Genomic DNA, 23,130 nt, shown 5'->3' on the forward strand with positions numbered 1-23,130 from the left:
ATCACTGCATTCGTCTATTGCAATCAAGACCAGCAATTACAGAGAATTTCCCAGAGCGGTTTGGACACACCATATATAAAGGTTAACTGCATTTTATGCACAGAATACAGGACGCCATAAATGGCATTCTCCATGATTATTATGAGGTCGGTCTTGCTTGAACAAGGAGCTGATAAAATCCAGATGTTAGCCACGAGGCAATGCAACCGGAGGCGATCCCACACCTTCATGTCTTATTGATATAGCCACGTTTTTATATCCAGTAATTTTCTCATTTATTCAGCATGTGTGTAAAAAGAAACCTATGTACAATAAATAGTGGCCATGGAGGAGACAGATCTGTCTGGAGACGTCTTTCCTGCAACGGTAAATCTGGACACAACCACCGACTCCATGATGGTTGTCACCTTAACATCCGATCTGCAAAGGTTGCTGGAATACTGCAGGCACGAGGCTCAGACACCACCACCTGGTGACCATCGAGAATCCACCGAGCTGGGACGGATCTGGTCTCCACCTGGGTGTCAAGTGCTCTTGTGGGCTCTCTCTTCCACATAAAGTTGCATCTATAACACAAAGAGAAACTTGGGGTTATTGAGAAGAGAAGCACAACTACAAGAAGTGCAGGTTGGATTTGTGCACGGTCCTGGCTACCACAGATGCAAAATGTAAAAATAAAAAGAAATACTAGCAGTGAAAGGGCTGAAGCTATAGGGGAGATTCATCAAAACTGCTGTAAAGTAGAACTGGCTTAGTTGTCCATAGCAACCAGAGTCCAACTTTCACAGCTCCTTTGGAAAATGAAAGGGTCAATATGATTGGTTGCTATGGGCAACTAAGCCAGTTTTCTTTTACATCAGTTTTGATAAATCTACTGTGTTTCTGTCTCCAATTTAAAGGGATTCTGCACTTTGTTTAAACTGATGGTCTATCTTCTGGATAGATCATCAGCTTCTGACCAGCGGGGGTCCGACCAATCAGCTGTTTGAGAAGGCAGCGGCGCTCCAGTAGCGCCACGGCCTTCTCACTGTTTACCACAGGCCCAGTGACGTCACAACCAGTATCACTGGCCTGGGCGCGGTTAAGCTCTGTTCCCTTGAATGGAGCTTAGCCCCGCCCAGGCCAGTTGATACTAGTCGTGACGTCACTCGGCCAACGGTAAACAGCGAGAAGGCCGCGGCGCTACTGGAGCGCCGCTGTCTTCTCAAACAGCTGATCGGCGGGGTTCCCGGGTGTCGGACCCCGCCGATCAGAAGCTGATGATCTATCCAGAGGATAGATCATCAGTTTAAACAAAGTGCAGAATCCCTTTAATGTTTAACACCATCAGGTCAATAAATGGGACACACACCAAGTCAGCCACATCATCACAGCCACCTGCCTAATATTCCCTTATGCCACCAAAACAGCCCTGACCTCTTGATACATGGACTCGGCAAAGCAGGCCACCTTCTTCCATTGCCCCATGGCCCAGTTCTGATGCTCACATGCCCACTGTAGGTGCTTTGGGGTGTGGACATGGGTCAGCAGCTTACACACTCTAGCTGTTGTGAAACTACAATTCCCATCATGCTTCATTCATTTCTATGTCAGTTCTGAGAAGAGCAGAGGAAGTATGCATGCTGAGAGATGTAGTTTCACAACAACTGGAGTGCCGGAGGTTGCCTACCCATGCCATAGCATTTCTTTGATGTTTTTTTTTTTTCCCCCCATCAGTCGGTACAAACGCTGAAGTTCACCATTTTCCCATCTCATACGAGGGTCAATTTCATAAATGTCAATTACCTGTCTGGGGGAGGAAACCTACATGAAAACGTACTCTGTACGGGGAGCTACCAACCTTTAATATATCAGACGTCATAGTTTTGAGAGGTATGAGACGTGGCTCTTGCATATGTACATCCTGTTCATCAGCCAGGATCCAGGGGAAATCCTACAAAAGAAGCAGAATGTCACTAAAGGCCCCTTCACATGACCCGATGGAGCAGACGATTGTCGGGAAGGAAGCGTTCCCTTCTCACAATCACTTTCTCGTGGATGGAGCAAACAAGCGTAAAGGGGTTGTCTCATTTCAGCAAATGGCATTTATTATGTAGAGAAAGTTAATACAAGGCACTTACTAATGTAATGTGATTGCCCATATTGCTTCCTTTACTGGATTCAATTTTCCATCACATTATACACTGCTCGTATCCATGGTTACAACCACCCTGCAATCCAGCAGCGGTGGCTGTGCTTGCACACTATAGGAAAAAGCGCTGGCCTAATGCACGCTCCTGCGGTACTGGGTACCAGAGAGGCCGGTGCCTTTTCCTATAGTGTGCAAGCATGACCACCGTTGCTGGATTGCAGGGTGGTTATAACCTCTGGATAAAAGCAGTGTATAATGTGATGGTAAAATGAATCCAGCCAGCAAAGGAGGCAATATGGACAATCACAATACATTAGTAAGTGCCTTGTATTAACTTTGTCTACATAAAAAGTAAGAATTAGTCTTACCGGTAATGATGTTTCCAGGAGTCCGACATGACAGCACTACATGGAGGTTGTCTCCCCCGCCCACTATTGGGACAGGAAACAGAGAGGTTAAAAGCTCCCCCCCCACCCACCATCACCAGTGTTTTATAGATTATCACACAATAATGGGTAACATAGTGAAAAAAAAAGTAAAGGAAGATTACTCTAAACATTAGGGAGGGAACTACCAGTGCTGTCATGTCGGACTCCTGGAAACATCATTACCGGTAAGACTAATTCTTACTTTCCAGGACGTCCTCCATGACAGCACTACATGGAGTAGGAATACCAAATTAATCCAAAAACTAGGGAGGGACCGCAGCCTGAAGAACTTTACGTCCAAAAGACTGGTCAATATTCCCTGACACATTTAGTCTGTAATGCTTACAAAAGGTCTGGGAGCTTGCCCAGGTGGCTGCTCTACATATCTGGTCGATAGAAGCATTCGCATGTTCGGCCCATGAAGCCGAGACTGCTCTCGTTGAATGAGCCCTAATCTCCTGGGGACAGGGAAGCTCCTGGCTCTGATAGGCCTCTTTAATGACTATCTTAATCCATCTAGCTAAGGTTGCTTTAGAAGCTTTCTTGCCTTTATTGCGGCCTGAAAATTGAACAAACAGATTTGAGTCCACTCTAAAGGAACTGGTAACGTCTAGGTAGAAAAGGAGAGAACGTCTGACGTCTAGAAGATGGAACTCCTTCTCCCTTTCGGTCTTTGGGTCTGTGAAGAAAGTTGGTAGTACTATCTCCTGGTTACGATGAAAGGAAGAAGCTACCTTCGGTATAAAGGACGGGTCTAGTCTTAATATGACTCTATCTTCACAGATTGTAAGGTACGGTTCACGGATGGTGAGGGCCTGGATCTCCCCTAGCCTACGGGCTGATGTGATAGCCACTAAGAACATCATCTTTAAGGTCAGGTTTCTTAGGCTACTGTCGTGTAGGGGTTCAAAAGGTGATTTTGTTAAGGCATTAAGAACTAGCGACAGATCCCAGGGAGGGACCTGGGACCTTAGTGTTGGCCTAATCCGTGTGGTTGCCTTTAAGAACCTGCTTACCCACCGATTTTCTGACAGGGAATAGTTTAGAAACCAACTTAAGGCTGCAGTTTGGACCTTAAGGGTACTGGGCCTGAGACCCATGTTAAACCCTTCCTGGAGGAAATCAAGAATATCTCCCACACTCGGGAGTAGAGGATTCTTCTCTCTCAGCGCCATCCAGGAGCAGAATTTTTTCCAGATTTTATTATAAATCGCCGAGGTCACCTGTTTATGGCCTCTCTGAATAGTGGCTATTACTTCTTCTGAGAACCCCTGTAATCTTAACAAGTCCCTTTCAGAAGCCACGCTGTTAATTTCAGCCTGTTTATTTCCGGATTCCATATTGGACCCTGATGCAACAGGTCTGGCCTGAGAGGGAGGGGAACCGGTTCCTCTTGACTCAGGGAGGACAGGACCGGGAACCAGGCTTGTTTTGGCCAAAAGGGAGCTATGAAGATCACTTTGGCCGATTCTCTGCTGATCTTCTTTAGGGCTACTGAAATCAGAGGGAAAGGAGGAAAAGCATACGCCAGCTTCATGTTCCAGGACTGAGATAGAGCGTCTACGGCCGTGGGGTGATCGGCAGGATTCCGGGAGAAGAAGGAGGTTGTTTGAGTATTCTCCCTTGAAGCAAAGAGGTCGATGTCCGGATATCCCCATGAGGCTGTCAACTCTAGAAACACCTGTCTGTTCAAAGTCCACTCGTTTGGATCTATAAAGTGTCTGCTGAGGAAATCTGCCAACTGGTTTTTTGAACCTTGTAGGTGTACGGCTGAGATTGACAGCACATTCTCCTCTGCCCAGGAAAAAATCTTGTTTGTTAGATTCTGGAGGAGAGGGTATCTTGTTCCTCCCTGATGTCTGAGGAAAGAGACTGCTGTCATGTTGTCTGACAGGATCCGTATGTTCTGTCCACTCAGAAGATCCTGACTCTGTCTGAGAGCTTCCCAAACGGCCTGAAGTTCTCTGAAGTTTGAAGACCTGTTTTTTATGGTCTGGCTCCAGGTTCCTTGGAAATAGTAGATTCCAACCTTTGCCCCCCAACCCTGTTGGCTGGCATCTGTAGTTACTATGACATACGGATTTAGATTCCAGGAAACGCCTTTTGATAGGTTGCTTGATGTCTGCCACCAGTCCAGGGATCTTCGAGCATTCTCCTTTATAAGGATCCTCCGGTCTATGGATCGGTGGTCTCCGTCCCAGACCGATAGAATCATCTTCTGCAGGACTCTCGTGTGATGTTGACTCCACGGTACTGTAAATATGCAAGATGTGATCAGGCCCAGGATGCTCATGGCATTTCTGATGGTGCACACTGATTTCCCCTGAAATGCTCTCAATTTCTTGACCAGGTTTTGTTGTTTTTGAGGTGGAAGAAAAGACCTCTGTAGGTTTGAATCTAGTAGTGTTCCCAGGAAGATCTTCTTGGTCTCTGGTAATAGGTCCGATTTTTCCCAATTTATGATCCAGCCGAGATCCTGTAAGAGGGATATTGTTGTCTGGGTTTGTGACGCTAGAACCGGTGCAGAGTCTGCGGTCAGGAGGAGATCGTCCAGATAAGGTACAATCTTTATTCCCTTCAGCCTGAGGAAGGCCACTATCTCTATTATCAATTTTGTGAACACCCGGGGGGCTGTTGATATCCCAAAGGGCAGGCACTGAAACTGATAGTGGTTTACTCTGCCTGCTTCCCTTACTGCAAATCTTAGGAATTTTTGGTGGTCCGGATGTATTGGTACATGGTAATATGCATCTTTTAAGTCTAAGGTGCACATTACCGCTCCCTGAGAAATGAGGGGTGTTGTTGATCTTATTGATTCCATCTTGAAACGACGGTACTTTATGAAGACGTTTAGAGGTTTTAGGTTGATTATAGTTCTGAAAGAACCATCCGGCTTCTTGACCAGGAATAACCTTGAATAGAAGCCCCTGCCTTCCTGACCCGCAGGGACGCGAGTCACTGCACCTAGATTTTTTAGTTTTGCGACGTCTTTTAAAAGATTTTCCTGTTGTGTACCTCCTCCGTACCCTGTTAGCACAAATTTGTGTTGCGGAATAGATATGAATTCTATCTTGTACCCTTCTTGAATAATTTGGAGCACCCAAGGATTCTGAGTTACCTGGCTCCATGCTGGGAGAAAGGATCTTAATCTTCCCCCGACTGGTCTGGCGTCATTGTTTGTCCTGGGAAGTGTTGGGGTTAAGCAGAAATCCTCTGCCCCTACCCCCTTTAGGATAGGACCATCTCCCTGATTTCCCCTTATCCTTATACGCTTGGTTTTTTGGCTGGAATTTTTTACGAAAAAACTGCGTCTTCTTAGTTTTAGTCTCAGGAAACCCTATCTTTTTATCTGAGGCCTTCTCCAGAATTTTGTCCAGACTAGGGCCGAACACGTATGATCCTGAGAAGGGGATAGCACATAGCTTATTCTTTGAGGTGAGATCACCAGACCAGTTCTTCAGCCACAAAGCCCTTCTTGCGGTGTTCAGAAGGGCCCCGCCTTTAGCTGCGAACCTGACTGACTCTGCTGAGGCGTCTGCTGTAAAGGCTGTCGCCATCTTTAGGAGCGGGATAGTCTCCAAAATGTCTTCCCTGGGAGTTCCCATTGACAAATGATTCTCCAGCTGAGATAACCACAATAAAAGGGACCTAGCCACTGAAGTAGCTGCCACGTTAGTAGACATCAAGGCCGCAGAAGCTTCCCAAGATTTCCTCAGGAGACCATCGGCTTTGCGGTCCATGGGGTCTTTCAGCTGGGAGGAGTCTTCGAATGGGATCGCTGTTTTTTTAGCTACCCTTGCGACCGGGGCGTCGATTTTGGGGATTTCTTCCCAAATTTTAGTGTCCTCTTTGTCGAAGGATAAACGGCTTTTAAATTCTCTAGGAATAAACAGCCTTTTTTCTACATCCTCCCATTCATCCAGGATCATTTGTTTTAGGCTAGAATTTAAGGGGAACACCTTCCTCTGTTTTGTAATCAGGCCAGCAAACATCTCCTCCTGAATGGATCTCTTAGCTGGTTCGTCTGAGATATCCATAGTCTGTCTAACTGCAGTTAGGAGGGAATCCATATCCTCAGTTGAGAAGCAGTACTTGCGTCTCTCCTCATGGGATGAGGAAGGTAAGGACTCCTCTTCTTCCTCCTCCCCTGAATATTCCACCTCTATGACCTCTGTGTCTGACTCCAAGATTTCCCTAGGTCTTTTAATCCCGGTGGTCTGTTCAGCCACCTTAGGCGTTATTAAGGAGGAAACTGACGCTTTGACCTCTTCCTTAATGATGGCTCTAATGTCCGTTAAAAGGGACGACTGTTCCTCTTTCATCATTTTGTTAATACAATCGGTACAAAGCTTCTTTGTATATGACTCCTGAAGCCTTTTATTGCAAATAGCACATCTCCTGGGCTTCTTTTTGATGTCCACCTTTAGGGTAGGATCTTTCTCTCCCTAGGAGACATGGTGATAGAAAAAACAGGCCATAAATCCCTGAGCCTATCACTATCCCATATGCCAGCTTCACCACATGTAGTGCTGGGTTACTCACATGTCCCTGGGCAGGAGGGTCTGGGGACTGCTCTCTCACACCAGACGAGTCCATGACTGAGGGACTGACACCTAGCCCACCAGACTTTTAAATGCCACTGGCACTTACCCCTCCTGACGTGGATGCTCCTCCCACAAATTCTGGATGGACGCGAGGCCGTTCGCTAGGCCTCCAGCGTCCCTCGCCGCTTGGGGATCGTCCGCAGGGCGCCGCCATGCTGGTTCCGGCGTCGGAGGTCACGCGCATGCGCACTCCTCTGCCGGCGCTTAGTCGTCACTTCCGGTTCAGCGCCGAACCCGGAAGTGAGAAGAGAAGCGCTCCGGTTCCCGCGCGATCCCTCCTGGAGGAGCGTCCTGCAGCCCAGAGCCCCAGCGGGGTTGCGGCTACCGTATCCCAGCCCCTGGTATACCCGCCTCCAGCCGCGAGTCGCGTGACCCACAGGTACTGGAGAGGGCTGGGAGGCTAAGGGACCCCAGCATAGGGGTTTTAGCCCGGCGAAATAGAAAAAGAAAAAGGGATTATACAGGTCTACAAGAGACCACTCTCTGCCCTGTCCATTATTGGGACAGGAAAAAACACTGGTGATGGTGGGTGGGGGGGGAGCTTTTAACCTCTCTGTTTCCTGTCCCAATAGTGGGCGGGGGAGACAACCTCCATGTAGTGCTGTCATGGAGGACGTCCTGGAAAATGCCATTTACTGCAGAGAGAACGCCTTCAAGGCATACTACTAGCATGGCATGTATCACCTCACTTATCAAGCCACATTTACAGTTTCCAATAATTGTGCAGTGCTGCAGTTCGTTTTTTCCTCCACTAGGTGGTGCCTGTGTCCATCATACTGAAGCCTGCACATTCTAGCAGCAAAGCCTCTGGCATGATCAGGGAGTCACACAGATATCAATTTTCTGCTCGTTCAATATAGGATTAATTTTGTTGCATGCCAGACTGAGGATTTCAAGGGCATTAGGTGCCAGATTAAAGAAGACTTACTGTACCTTAGAATGCCAGTACTAAGGACTATGACATCACCATACTTGATTGGACCTTTACCTTTATAACCTGAATCTTCTCCATGTTCCTTGTAGCTGCTTCTCTTGTGTGTACAAGTAAAGTAAATGTGCATCCTGCAAAAAATAACAAAGTGGTAACTGTGCAGAATTAGAATGGCATCAGTTACCCCCAGAAAATTACTAAAGGGCTCCAAGTGGCCCCAGTGACACTGCATTAACTCAGACAACAGTTTCTTAATTTCCTATTACCGCCACCTAGTGGATGTTATGGGAGGTGTACCTGGAGGGTTGTTGTCCAGGACAGCATCGCAAACACTGATTTTGAGAATGAATGCCCGCAGTAACTGCTCCACATGAGACAGCAGCGAGTCAGAGCTGGAAAAGATAGAAGAGATAGAAGAACAAGGACAGCGCATGAATGCCCATTACTACGTGGCAGAGCCTGAAGTGAATCCATTTTCTAAAAATACAGTGAGGTATTCCTCAAAAGGCGATTCCCATCTGTCATCAGAAATGCCAACAGCTGACTACCAGCCATCTATGGCAACACCACAGAACTGCTACTTAAAAGGGGTTCTCTGGGAATTAAGAAAATAAAATTACAGAAAATACGTAAATATTACTTTATTATAAATATATTCCCAAATACCTTTTAACAGATATAATGGCTCACCTTGTCTGGGGAGCAACCATCATGGGAAATAAAATGGCCGCCGTCCTATTAGTGACACAATATCTGTCCTAATCACACAGCAGGACAAGTTACTTCACAAGCGCTGCCTCATCCTCCTCTCTGCTCTACTTGTCAGGGATTATGATCTGAATACAACTGATAAGATCTTCTGCTGAATCTCAGTAGGAATGGAGTCCATGAGGAGACATGAAGTACAGAGAGGCGGAGGGGGCTGTGGTAGTGGAGATTGCATACAAGTGCTGCTGCTCATCAGCCACATCCCCACCTCCTCTCAGTACTTCATGTCTCCTCATGAACTCTATTCCTACAGAGATTCATTTGAAGATCTTATTAAACTGATGAGGAGACATGAAGGAGAGAGAGAGAGGAGGTGGGGATATGGCTGACGGGCAGCAGCACTTGTATGCAGTCTCCATTACCACAGCCCCAAATTACCACAGTCTGCCCTGTCCATCCTCTCTGTACTTCATGTCTTCTCATGGACTCCAATCTTGCAGAGATTCAGCTGAAGATCATATTAAAAACTGTATTCAGGATCATAATCCCTAACAAGTAGAGTGGAGAGGAGGATGAGGCAGCTCTTCAACTCAGTGTTATGAAGTAATTTATTCTCTTGTGTCATTTGGACAGGTTTTTTGTGTGTACTAATAGGATGGCGGCCATTTTATTTCTCCTAATAATTGCTCCCTAGACAAAACAAACCATTAAAACTAATGAAGGTATTTGGGAATATGTTTATAATAAAGTAATATATAAGTATTCTCATTTTCTTAATTCCCACAGAACCCCTTTAAGCAACCGTCCTTCATTTGGAAAGTGGCGTTTTCCTTGGATGGGAAAAATATTATGGTACAACAGAAGGCAGTGGACCACTTGCTATAACGTAATGTCTGCTGGGTCAGTCTACATGAGTTACGGCCACTACATGGACTCCAGATACTGCCATCAATAGGTCATATTGCAGAGAGCGATCCTGATTTTTCCATTACCTGATAGATAACAGAGGTGGCTGTGCAATTTCAAAAACAAATCTCTCCACTGGGTGGTGCTCTTTATCCAGGATCACAACCACCACCTTCTCCACATCATTCTGTAAAAAAAAAAAAATTCATGTGGTCAAAGGATGGACGGAAGAACTGCTCAGCAGCAGCAGCCACGTCTCCAGCAATAAGAGTCGTCGCACCTTCTCTATGAGCGGTTTCACACAGTGCAGGGTGTCCTGTATGTACCGGTTGAGTTCAGGGTGACAAGACATCTACAGACAAAAAGAAACTCCACGTTAGAAAAAAATATTCCAGCTGGGTAAATTTCATTCTTCTCTTAGGGTCCTTTAACACGGACTTATATCGGGGAGAAGCGTTTGTGTGCCGGCATAAGTTTGCACGTTCATCGGGTGATCGTGTCTTTCTGCTGGCACCAAAAATCATCATTCCTGTGCTGCAGATCCCACAGTTGAAAAAAGGGGGTCATTTACGAACATTTTTACGTCAGTTTTTGGCGTAAAAATGATGCACAGCCCCCTTTTTGAACACACAGGCGTTTTTGCGCCGCGTTCAACACATAGGAAGGTGTGGCAGGGGCATGCTGGGATCAAGGCCTGGGACTTCAGCCCCGACAAATTAACTAACGTTTATGCTTGGAAACGGGCTGGTCTAGTTTTTCTGTTGGGTGCACAGACCGCTGAAGATGCACATGTTTTATGACAAGGCGCATACCTCATTATATATTAGACGCATCTACCGCTAGCAAAGCCGACGTAAAAGGTGTAAAATGCCAGTCTAACTAAATGACCCCCAGCAGTTTCCTGTACATTGGAGGCGATGGCTTTAAATAAATGCAGCCCTCATCCTTGCTGACGATTAGGCAATTATTGGAAACGTCTAGTTCTTTCCTCAAAATTGCCTGACATATCGGTCTGTGTAAAAGGACCCTTAGGTAATCACCATCTCATTGAGGGAATGATTCTGCTGCAGGAAAATGGACTACGTTATGTTACGACTTTCCTTTGGGAGGAAAATACATAAAATGTAAGTTGCCATTTGTGTACGAGGAGTAACACTACATCTAGCATATGACTTGTATTCTGTGTTTATCACCAGTTTTCTCCTTTGCAGGCTACATCTCTAATCATTCGTTTTCCTTGCGCTAGTAAGTGGAGACTAGCTGTTATGATGTCTCCCATACACAGCCCACGGAAAAAACGAGACCATGCCTGCCTCTCTATAAGGGCTCATGCACACGACCACTGTTTTCGTCTGCATCCGATCCGCATTTTGTGTGGGTTGGATGTGGACCCATTCACTTCAATAGGGCCGCAAAAGATGCGGGCAGCACACGGAGTGCTGCCCACATCCATTTGCCTGGTCCGTTACACCCACAAAAATATAGAACATGTCCTATTCTTCTCTGCAGACGGCCGATATCCGTATTTTGCGGCCCACAAAAACGGCTACAGCTGTGTGCATGAGCCCTAACACCCCGCAGAATGCGTGAGCAGTAAGGACATTATCCAGCAGCACCGTCTAGTGTGGCTGTGAATCCAGCACTGGGGTGAAATACACCTTATTAGAGCCAGCAGCACTGCAGGTGTGTGCATGTAAATCACTTGTATTCGTCCCACCACTATCCAAAGACTTATATGTACATGGTGCATGTAATCTGATCCTTTAAATGAGCCGATAGAGAATTTAGCTGAGGATTCAGACAGCGAATGATCAGTTACGAAGGGGAGGGGGGATAGAAAGAGCCTGATATGTGGAGAAAGAAGCATTCCCTTATATATTGACTTTACTATTGATTCATGCAAAGTTTGTTGAAACCCCAATGACAAGGAATGTGCAGGGACGGCATGAGACTAATGGAGCAGGCAATTACTGGAAAGGAACCGTTCCTTCCCGATAACGGTCTGTCCATCAGTGGAGTAAAGAGCTGCATTTACATCCAATCTCCTCCACTGTATGGAGATTAATGATGTCACCTGATAAACGGGCGTTTTGCTTGTTTATCGGGTGATCTGCGGCACCTTTACATGAGCAGAGTGTCCGGAACAAGCACGTGTACTAAAAATAAGTGGCCCGATAATTGTCCCATATAAATCCGGCTTAACAGTATGTGGTGTCACACATCTTGTGGCTGGCTCTTCGCGCCTTATAATTGGAGCACGGATTGGTCATCAGCTCCATTCTACCTGATCCTCGGGTTCCAAAGAAGTTAGCATTTTGGTGCACAAGCCACGTGCATCCTTGATCATGTATGATGTCACTTGTGCTCAATAGTAAAGTACATCTTTCCACCGCATCCTAGTACTGAAATTGGCATTGGAGGATCTCAACCACACGCTGGATAAAGCCTCATTCACACGTCCGTGTTCAAATCCGTGAGCAGGTGGTCAGTGATGCATCCGCGTGTCCGTTTTTTTGCTGTCCGTGTTACTACCGTGTTTCACTCACATGAACAGCTGAAAAGTAATTTTTAAAGCATCTCTTCTTAATGATCCGTGAAACACGGATGCATCCATGGTTTTCACAGACCCATAGACTATAATGGATATGATCCGTGAAACACGGATGCATCCGTGGTTTTCACAGACCCATAGACTCTAATGGATATGATGGATCCGTGAAAACAGACAAAAGAGAGCATGCATCCGTGCTAAAAACACTGACCCACGGACCGTGCTAAAACACTGATGTCTGAATACACACATTAAAATGAATGGGGACGTGTGCGGTCCATGGAGAACATGTACAGCACACATCCGTGAAACACTGACGTGTGAATGAGGCTTAACCCCTTAATTATGTAGGAACCTTTAAAGGGGTTTTATACTGATGACCTAACCTCCCCCACCGATCAGCCGTTTGAGAAGGCACCTGGGATCGCAGTAAGGCCACAGCCTTGAATGTATATTAGGGATCTACAGTAGGTAGACCTCCTATTTGTATTCTCAGTGGTCTCAATAATAGAAATACGGAACTGAGGATGCCTTATTGTATTTAGGTTAATATATAACTTTTATTTAGGTCATATAAAATAAATGAGACAGTATGGTGTATAAATCTACACTATTAGAAGATAGGGGGCGCTATGGGTCTATATCAGCAAATGAGGCCAGTCTGCCTGTTATAGTAGAGGAGGGTGGTACCCTGGGGAGGAGCCTATTAGTCCGGACCCTAACTCACCCTGTATACTCACCCTACTTGGCCTGGTCTAATAGGTGTCAAAACCTCAGTGGCTGTAGTCGGGGCACTCGTCCTAACAAGGACGACCCCCAGCCTCAGGAACCTCGGGCCTGTGCTGTAAACCCTATTCTCTTACCTCCCTAGAAGTTGTTGATGGTACCTTTATCCTACGCGTTTCACCGGGTGTAGACTCGGCTCGTCAGGGATATTGGTGGACAGAGCACCGGATGCAGTGGCTGTGCGTCTGTAGTCTTCTTCTGGCAGTGGAAATCATTGATACTCCCGCGTCTCCTTTTGAACGCGTACCTCCTCCCACATGGTGCGTCACTCATCACGTGTCTCTTCAGACGGAGACACCATGCCGAGATACCGCCCCAAGCTGAGTACGGGCTCGCTGTGCTCCGTCACTACCAGGAAGTGACATGTGTTGTGGGAGTGGTTAGTTGCTATGGGGATCTAACTCTGCGTCCCCGGCTAGCTTTCAGTGCAGCAAGTTTCTATTGATGATCGCTGTTTAGCGATCCTGGTGCCGTCTGGGTCAGAGGACAGCTAATGGGTGGTTTTAAAATGTATCAGTTAGTGGACCGGAGACGACGCTCAATCACCCCGTCCTGTTCCGGACCGCAGTGAGAGCGTGCAGGTCCAGTCCACTTCTAAGTTATAGCAGCAGTATCATTGCACTAAGATACAGCTTTTGGTAAGATAATAGCAAGTATATATATATATATATATATATATATATATATATATATAGTAGTGTTTACATGTGTATATCGCACACATATACCTGTACATGACCAGCGTCTGTTGCCTATACGTACAGAAGAATTTGCACCATAGACCAGTGTGTATCACACAGGTACCCCCGTGCATAGCCAGTATGTATCACACAGGTACCCCTGTGCATGGCCAAGATCAGATGACCTATACGTTTAGTAATTTATATGCAGCTGACACTGATCATGACAATAAGTTTGTCCACATGGTATATTGTAGAGGGTAAGTGTACCCTAGTATAGTTAGCACTACTCCATATAGTATTTACGATATATAGGTTATTCCTAGATAGATGGTAATAGTCCACTCAGTACAGTCCCAAAGTTCAGATTGGAACACTTGGTGCAGATAAATGTTACCAGTGTCCCATAGTGTCCCTTAGGTACCTATGTCCCATAGGCACACTTGGGGGCAGCGCCGTGGACAGCAAAAGTATGGAGGGATCGTCTGGTCGGTATCATTTCACTACTAGATGGCCTGTATTTTAATCTACCGATATTGTTTTCACAGGAACGGTTTATACGAAAGGTATTCATTGAGACCATTAGGTGTCACTGATTTTAGCCTGAAGATCCATCTGGTTTCTGCCTTGAGGATCATTTTGTCCCAATCTCCACCTCTACTGGGCCTGGTGATGTGCTGGATACCTATGAATTTAAGGTGAGTGGTATCCCCATTGTGATATTGGTTCATATGGCGGGCCACTGATGTATCTTTCCTATTTTGGACATCATTGATGTGGTCTCTGATTCTACGCCTAAACTCCCTCTTTGTTTTCCCTACATAGTCAAGGGGGCATGAGCATTGTGCCAGATAAACTACACCCATAGTGAGGCAGTTTATATAATCACGTATTGAGTACTCTATGTGTGTAGCCGAACTTACGAAGTTCATGGTTTTGGATATTTGACTACAGGCTGTGCACCTTCCACATTTGAAGGTGCCTAGCGGCCTCCTTGACAGCCAGTTTCCGGGGTTCTGAGGGGGCTGGTAGTGGCTGTTGACCAGTCTATCCTTCAAGCTTCTACCTTTTCTGTAAGTTATTAGGGGGTAGGGACCTATAATATCTTCCAGATCTGGGTCTGTTTTTAGTATATCCCAGTGTCTGGATAGCACCTGTCTCACCTGCTGATGTGCATCATCAAAGGTACCAACGATGCGGGCAGAGTTCTGCTCCCTCGTTGGTCCCCCCTTCTTCTTGTTGGGTATGAGCAATGTGTCTCTGTTTGCCGAACATGCTCCCTCAAAGGCCACACGTAGCACTCCGTCTGGGTAGCCTCTTTCCCTGAACCTGTATCTCAGATCCCTTGCTTCACTCTTGAATTTTTTCATAGTGGAGCAATTACGTCGGAGTCTGAGATACTGGCCCTTGGGTATGCCCCTCCGTAGAGCATAGGGGTGGGCACTTTCCCAGCGGAGCATGCTATTTGTGGCCGTCTTTTTACGGTAAATGGATGTAGTTATTTTATTCCCTAAGCCTCTTTCTATCAATACATCTAAGAAAGGTAGGGAGTCATGGTTAACTTCAGAGGTGAACCTGAGGCCTAGGTCGTTGTTATTAATAACATCCATAAATTCTGAAAAAGACTCCTCTGATCCCCTCCATAGTACAAAGATGTCGTCTATGAACCTTAGCCAGACAGATATCTTTTCTTGCCACTTATCCATCCTCTCCGACCCAATATAGTTGGCTTCCCACCAGCCCAGGAGCAGATTTGCATACGACGGCGCACATGAGCTGCCCATCGCGGTGCCCCTGAGCTGGTGGTAATATTGGTCGTTGAAGATGAAGTAGTTTCTAGTCAGGCTAAAGTTCAGTAGATCTAGTAGGAAATTGTTATGCATGGAGCATCTATTGTCCCTCATTGACAGATAACTTGCAACTGCTTTGAGACCCAGATGGTGTTGGATGGAGCTATATAGGGCCTCTACATCTATGGATGCGAACATAGTTTGGTCATCTATACACACACCACTGAGTCTCAATAGCAAGTCAGAGGTATCCCGTATGTAGGATGGCAGCGTTTCCACAAATGGTCTAATGATTTTATCGATATAGATACCTATATTTTGTCCCAAACTGCCTAGCCCTGATACAATGGGGCGCCCTTTTAGAGGCATAGTCCCTTTGTGAATCTTCGGTGTAGTATAGAACGTGGCCGTAATTGGATATTTAGGGAGAAGGAAGTCCTTTTCTGTCTCGTTTATTAGTTTATCACTGAGACCTTTCGTCAGGATTTGTCCTAGTTCAGCAAGAAAGATAGGGCCAGGGTCCTGTGCTAGGACTTCATAAGTTTCCTTGTCTTTAAGGATGTCCAGGCACATCTTTTTGTAGATGTCCTGGTCCATTACCACTAGGTTCCCCCCCTTGTCCGAGGGTTTGATTATAAGATTACGGTCCTTTTCTAGATTTTTGAGGGCTAGGTGCTCGTCCCTATTCAGATTCAGTGTGCTCCTGGTGGTATTAATTAATTCCAGATCCCTGGTCACTAATTTGTGAAAAATGGAGACACTTGAATCTGGTAGAGGAGGCGGCATCTGTGTACTTTTCAATTTTAGTTCGGTAAAGGGGCCCTCACCTCTGTCTCTCTCGCCTTCCTCCATCAGATTAACAAGAGTGCGTGTGGCTTCTAGTTCCCTAGAATTCATATTTAGTTCTCCATAGTTCTTGCGATCTTGAAGGCGAAAGTGTTTATGCCAGAGTAATCTGCACGTAAATAGGGCTACATCCTTACTCCATTCAAAGGTGTCGTGTTTAACTGTGGGGACAAAGGACAGTCCTTTGCTAAGGAGGGATATATCACTAGAGGATAAATTGTAAGAAGAGAGGTTGATGATTTGCATTTTATTGGTCGGTTTGTTTAGTCCTGGGTCCCCCCTACACCTTGTTCCTTAACTGGTAAGGCATTGGTGTGGGGGCCGGGGCCAAAAAAACAGAGGATGAGGCTGATGATGAGGGGATAGATGTTGGTCCTTGAGTGGTACATGTTGGGTAGCCCTCTCCGTAGGTGTATCTATTGGCTACTCTTGGTCGCCCTCTACCTTTACCCCTATTTTTTCCCCTGCCACCTCTTGATCTGCCCTGTTCAAAGTCTGACCCTTCTGCCTCTGAGGAAGAGATTTCACTTTGTGCCTCTTTTTGTTGTGTTTTGTTCAGGAAGAGGTAAGCTCTATTTTCTTTAAATTCAGTGGAGTCCCTCACGTATTGCTGATGTTTGCGTTCCCTAAATGTGTAATGGAACCTATCAATGGTATTCTGTAGGTATTCTTCTTTAGTTGAGAATTGTGCCTCGTCTTTAAACTTCAGCGCCTGTTCCCTAAGAATATCCACTTTTTTCTGTTTGGATTCTAGGTTCAGTTTTTCTTCTTCAAGGAGCAGACGCATAAATCTATGTGAGCTCGCTGTAGCCTCCTCCTCCCACTTTTTAATGAGACCTGTGTTCCTTAGTCTGTCTGCAGGGGCCAGGTTTATCCTCAGACCTTTGGGCACTATATTTTCCTTAAGGTAATGGTCCAGGGACTGTATTTCCCACCAGGACACAATTAGATCTTTGTATGCTGCTGTTAAATCTTTAAATACATTTTTAATGCTGTTGGATGACGTAGTTTGTATATAGTCTACTCCTGAGAAGACGTTTTTTGCCTCTGTGGCCCAGGCTTCTAGATTTGGTCTTGCTGACAAAAAACCTGCCATTAGCGTTTAAATTGATAAATCAAGAATGTATATTAGGGATCTACAGTAGGTAGACCTCCTATTTGTATTCTCAGTGGTCTCAATAATAGAAATACGGAACTGAGGATGCCTTATTGTATTTAGGTTAATATATAACTTTTATTTAGGTCATATAAAATAAATGAGACAGTATGGTGTATAAATCTACACTATTAGAAGATAGGGGGCGCTATGGGTCTATATCAGCAAATGAGGCCAGTCTGCCTGTTATAGTAGAGGAGGGTGGAACCCTGGGGAGGAGCCTATTAGCCTATTAGCCACAGCCTTCTTTCAGCTAAACAAGCACAGCGCCGTACATTGTATAGTGGCTGCGCTTGGTATCGGAGCTCAGCCTCATTCCCTTCAATGGGGCTGAGCTGTGCCTAGGCCACGTGACCAAGGAACATGACATGGCCTAGGTTAAGCTGCGAGGAGACTGCGGCGCTACTGTGAGCACCGGTACCCTCTCAAACAGCTAATCGGCATGTCGGACCCCCACCGATCAGATACTGATGACCTGTGCAGAGGATAGGTAATGGAGTATAGAAGTCTTGGAAAACCCCTCTAATAACTATATTGACTGGGAGGGGGGGGGGGACCCTCTTCAGAAGAACCTCACTGGTGGTCTGCTATTACATGAATTGACTCTGATTAAATTGTTGGATTTAAAACATTGCTCCTGCTTCTCATCATGTTTTGCATACTATATACACCTATGTCTGGGCAATGCGCACATATTGCCCTATGTGGAGAAAGCAACCTATCCACTGGGTTCTTTGCCAAAAAAGGGGTCATCAGTATGGGAGTGTGGTCAGGTAAGGGTAGACACATGTGCAAAAATCTAAATCCATTTTGGCTTACAAGGTTTTATCCACAGGATAAGTAATGAATGGATGACTGCTCGGACCCCCTAGGCTCATGAGTACCCAGTGCCCAATACTCCGGTCACTGCTATGGGACTGCTGGTTAAATCTCTCCATTCACAGTTTATGGAGACAGTCAAGGGCTGGACTCTGCTATCTTCTTCAGTCCCACACACAGTTAAAGGGGTTGCATCACTAGAATATGCCACCAATGTCTGATCGGTATGGGTCTTACCTCCTGGCCCCCAAAGTGAAGGAGAGCACATTGGGCATTCGCAGTGTGCTCTCCATTCCCTTCTACAGCCAAGCAAGCGTTCGGATATTTTAGGAAATCCCATAGAGGTGAATGAAGAGTGCACCGCGCATGCACAGCCCCCTCTCCATTCACGTCTATAGGACTGCCGGGAATAGCTGAGCTGGCACCCACCAATTTTGGAACTCCTATAGAAGTGAATGGAGGGTGGACGAACATGCGCAGTGTGCGGTGCTTCACTTTGGAGGGCCCATTGTGGAGACAGATGCCGGTACCAGAGGTGGGACCCGCGCCCATCTGACACTGATGACATATCCTAGTGATGTACCACCAATGTCTGGGATGAAACACCTTAAATGGAGAAGCCGTGAACATGCATGACCACTGCTCCATTCTAACTCTTCATTCTTGTCACCTGCAGGAGTCCCGGGTGTCGGACCCCCAGCTATCATACATTTATCACCTATTTTATGGATAGGAGGTGCGCACCGTCAAATGCAAAAAGGTCACATAGGGGCTCATTCTTCAAAATAGGGTGCATAAGGCAGAAACTACGTCCAAATTCCTGCTGCCCTTACCGCAGATTACACCGTCACCAGGATTTAAACCGCAGTTTAGCCACAATGCTTAGAATATTTCCTGCCACTCAGTGGAAATCAATCTAATTAAAAGGCACAATCTATAAGATGCTGGAAGGGAGGACGTGCGGCTGAGCACAATTACATCAGCCATAAGGTCAAGGTGGCAAGGTCTGTAGCGCAGAATACTGATGACCCTGCTGGAGCGGCTACCTGCACTGGGACATTGTACTTCTTCCTCTTCTGGAAGATCCCAATGGGATAGACTTCTCTGACGTACAGGATCAGGTGGACGGCCACCTCCAGGAACTCGCACAGTATGTCCGCCACCACTGAGGAGAGCAACAATGAACAGGACCATGGTTATTAGACAGCACATTAACAACCACCCAGCTTTCCTAGAGTTCTGAATGGCAACTCAGTACAGTTATAGAGGGTCTCTGGGCTACAGATACTGATAACCTATCAGAATGGTGGGGGTCCACCATCCATACCCTCACTGATCAGCTGTTTCAGGGTGGATGGCGCTGGAGGCAGACAGCTCTGCACACAGTGTAATGGCCGTGCTGGGGAACTGCTTCCATTCAAGTCAAGGGCCTTCAGCTCCATACAATGTTAGTTCCGGCAGCCCTAAACAGCTGATCTACAGGGATGGTGGGTGGAAGACCCTCACTAGTCTGATAGGTCACCTGTAGCCCAAAGAATCCCTTTAAGAATCCATCTACTTCCACTACTCTGGCCCCGGACTTTCAGACTGGCAGGCAATAGACTATACACACAGAAGATCAGCTGAAATCACCAGCGCCCACCCTACTGAACATGGTCACACGGGGTCTTTCAGACATTCTGGCTCATAGGAGAGGATGTCTGGCTCTCAGGGGCATGCTCAGGTGGGTCTACCCTTTGTAATATTTAAGAGCGCTGATTCATTTGGCGGTTCCATTAAAGGCTAGTTTCACATGCGCGTTTTGTGCGGATCCGTTATGAACTCCGTTAAAAGTCATTGGGAGACGGATCAGTTTTCTATTGTGTCAGTGAAAACGGATCCGTCCCCATTGACGTAGGCTACTTTCACACTTGCGTTCGGGGCTCCGCTTGTGAGTTCCGTTAGAAGGCTCTCACAAGCGGCCCCGAACGGATCCGTACAGCCCCAATGCATTCTGAGTGGATGCGGATCCGCTCAGAATGCATCAGTTTGGCACCGTTTGGCCTCCGTTCCGCTCAGCAGGAGGACACCCGAACGCAGCTTGCAGCGTTTTCGTGTCCGCCTGGCCGTGCGGAGCCAAACAGATCCGTCCAGACTCACAATGCAAGTCAATGGGGACGGATCCGTTTGACGTTGACACAATATGGTGCAATTGCAAACGGATCCGTCCCCCATTGACTTTCAATGTAAAGTCAGGAGTCCCTATTAATATACCATCAGATCGGAGTTTTCTCCAATCCGATGGTATATTTTAACTTGAAGCGTCCCCATCACCATGGGAACGCCTCTATGTTAGAATATACCATCGGATTTGAGTTAGATCGTGAAACTCAGATCCGACAGTATATTCTAACACAGAGGCGTTCCTATGGTGATGGGGACGCTTCAAGTTAGAATATACAAAAAAAAACTGTGTACATGACTGCCCCCTGCTGCCTGGCAGGTGCTGCCAGGCAGCAGGGGGCAGACACCCCTCCCCCTCCCCTGTATTTAACTCATTGGTGGCCAGTGCGGCGGCCTCCCCTGTATTTAACTCATTGGTGGCCAGTGCAGCCGGCCCCCCCTCCCTCCCCTGTTTTTAACTCATTGGTGGCCAGTGCGGCCGGCCCCCCCTCCCCTGTTTTTAACTCATTGGTGGCCAGTGCGGCCGGCCCCCCCTCCCCTGTTTTTAACTCATTGGTGGCCAGTGCGGCCGGCCCCACCTCCCCCCCCCCCCCCTGTTTTTAATTCATTGGTGGCCAGTGCGGCCGGCCCCCCCCCTAATTAAAATGACCGCCCCCCAATCATTGGTGGCAGCAGAGAGTTCCGATCAGAGTCCCAGTTTAATCGCTGGGACTCCAATTGGCAACCAGGACGCTACTGCATTCCTGGCTGCCATGGTTACTTAGCAATTTTAGAAGCATTACACTTACCTGCGATGTCTGTGACCGGCCGAGCGCTCCTCCTACTGGTAAGTGACAGGTCTGTGCTATAGGCAATGCGCTGCACAGACCTTTCACTTACCAGTAGGAGGAGCGCCCGGCCGGTCACAGACATCGCAGGTAAGTATAATGCTTCTAAAATTGCTAAGTAACCATGGCAGCCAGGACTGCAGTAGCGTCCTGGTTGCCAATTGGAGTCCCGGCGATTAAACTGGGACTCCGATCGGAACTCTCCGCTGCCACCAATGATGGGGGATCGGTCATTTTAATTAGGGGGGGGGGGGGGCAGCCGCACTGGCCACCAATGAGTTAAAAATGGGGGGGGGGGAGGGGGGCCGGCCGCACTGGCCACCAATGAGTTGAAAAAAAGGGGGGGGGGGGGCGGCCGCACTGGCCACCAATGAGTTAAATACGGGGGGGGGGGGGGGTTGGCCCCCCTGCTGCCAGGAGGGGGCAGTCATGTACACAGTTCTTAGTATACTCTAACTTGAAGCGTCCCCATCACCATGGGAACGCCTCTGTGCTAGACTATACTGTCGGATCTGAGTTTTCACGAAGTGAAAAATCAGATCTGAAAAAAACAGTTATGCAGACGGATCCGTTCTGAACGGATGCAAGCGTTTGCATTATAGGAGCGGATCCGTCTGTACAGACACCAGACGGATCCGCTCCGAACACAAGTGTGAAAGTAGCCTTACACTGTGTGTCAGGACGGATCCGTTTGGCTCAGTTTCATCAGACGAACACCAAAACGCTGCAAGGAGCATTTTGGTGTCAGTCTCCAAAGCGGAACGGAGCCAAACTGAGGCATTCTAAGCGGATCCTTATCCATTCATAGAATGCAAACTAATCCGTATTGGACCGCTTGGGAGAGTCCTGAACGGATCTCACAAACGGAAACCAAAACGCCAGTGTGAAAGAAGACGCATGTACATGTCTAAGCTGTGTGCACGGAGCCTGTAGCGCGGATCATGGGGTCCCTGGAGAAAACAAGAGACAGGGAGCTTAGATTGTCAGCTCCACTGGGGACAGCATGATGCAAAGTCTGAAGCGCGTTGTAGAATATAGCACCACTATATAAATGCGCAAAATAAATACGTGGGCGGCGCACACAACCTAGATGGGTGCGCGCCTCTTCAGGGTTTGGTCCAACTCACCCCCTCAGTATCGCCACTCCGCAGTTAGGCAGAACCGCTGTACTGTCATCTACAAGGAGCCTTTTTCAGGCATGCACACAGTCATGTACACGGGCACAGTGTGCCATCACATGGAGCCTCTAGGAGAAGACCACCCTAATACCCCATCTGATGGCACACAGCAGCCTACAGGTGACATGGACCCCCACACTGGACCTACCCTGCCCGAAGTTCAGATCCTGCCGAGTGATGGTGGTCATTGTCCCATCTGTGAAGAAAGAAGGAGACTTACAGTAAGGAGCTGCACCCTACAGCTGCTTGCTGTCAGCGGATGGAAACATGCACAGACATATCTTATTATCAGTGTGATAAAGAGGTCAGGGAATAAGAATGCCGGGGAACAGCTGACCTGGTGGCAATAATCTGTATACAGCCGGTATCCCCGCTCCACACACCTGTGTGCCTCCCCCGGCTCCCCGCGACCCCCTCCTTCCTCTCCACTCTAATTTTCGGTTGTGTCTAGAATGGAGGTGCTCCCGGTAGGTGTGATGTCACCGGAAGAGGCGGAGACTTGTTGTCTAATGGGCGGGGCCTCCCAGATTACAGCTCAAAACATCGGAGCACGTTAGTGAAGAGAGCAGCGGGTTGTGGCTGCGCTGCGACAGGGACTGTATGTTACAGGAGGGAGGGATGTTATT

At 47.2% G+C, this 23,130-nt stretch overlaps 1 protein-coding gene across 1 annotated transcript; it reads right to left on the reverse strand.

The window, feature by feature from the left end:
• Positions 1 to 260: 260 nt before the first annotated feature.
• On the reverse strand, positions 261 to 22,923 carry MAD2L2 (mitotic arrest deficient 2 like 2). Its single transcript, XM_040430478.1, has 9 exons — positions 22,842 to 22,923; positions 22,653 to 22,700; positions 19,383 to 19,501; positions 9,989 to 10,060; positions 9,795 to 9,895; positions 8,392 to 8,486; positions 8,152 to 8,225; positions 1,841 to 1,933; positions 261 to 566 (listed from the first exon to the last, which is right to left on the reverse strand). The coding sequence occupies exons 2-9, from the start codon at positions 22,690 to 22,692 to the stop codon at positions 525 to 527; spliced, it is 636 nt and encodes a 211-aa protein (XP_040286412.1). The 5' UTR covers positions 22,693 to 22,700; positions 22,842 to 22,923; the 3' UTR covers positions 261 to 524.
• Positions 22,924 to 23,130: the final 207 nt, after the last annotated feature.

The sequence above is a fragment of the Bufo bufo genome, chromosome 1 (genome assembly GCF_905171765.1).
Source record: "Bufo bufo chromosome 1, aBufBuf1.1, whole genome shotgun sequence".
Lineage (NCBI taxonomy): Eukaryota > Metazoa > Chordata > Amphibia > Anura > Bufonidae > Bufo > Bufo bufo.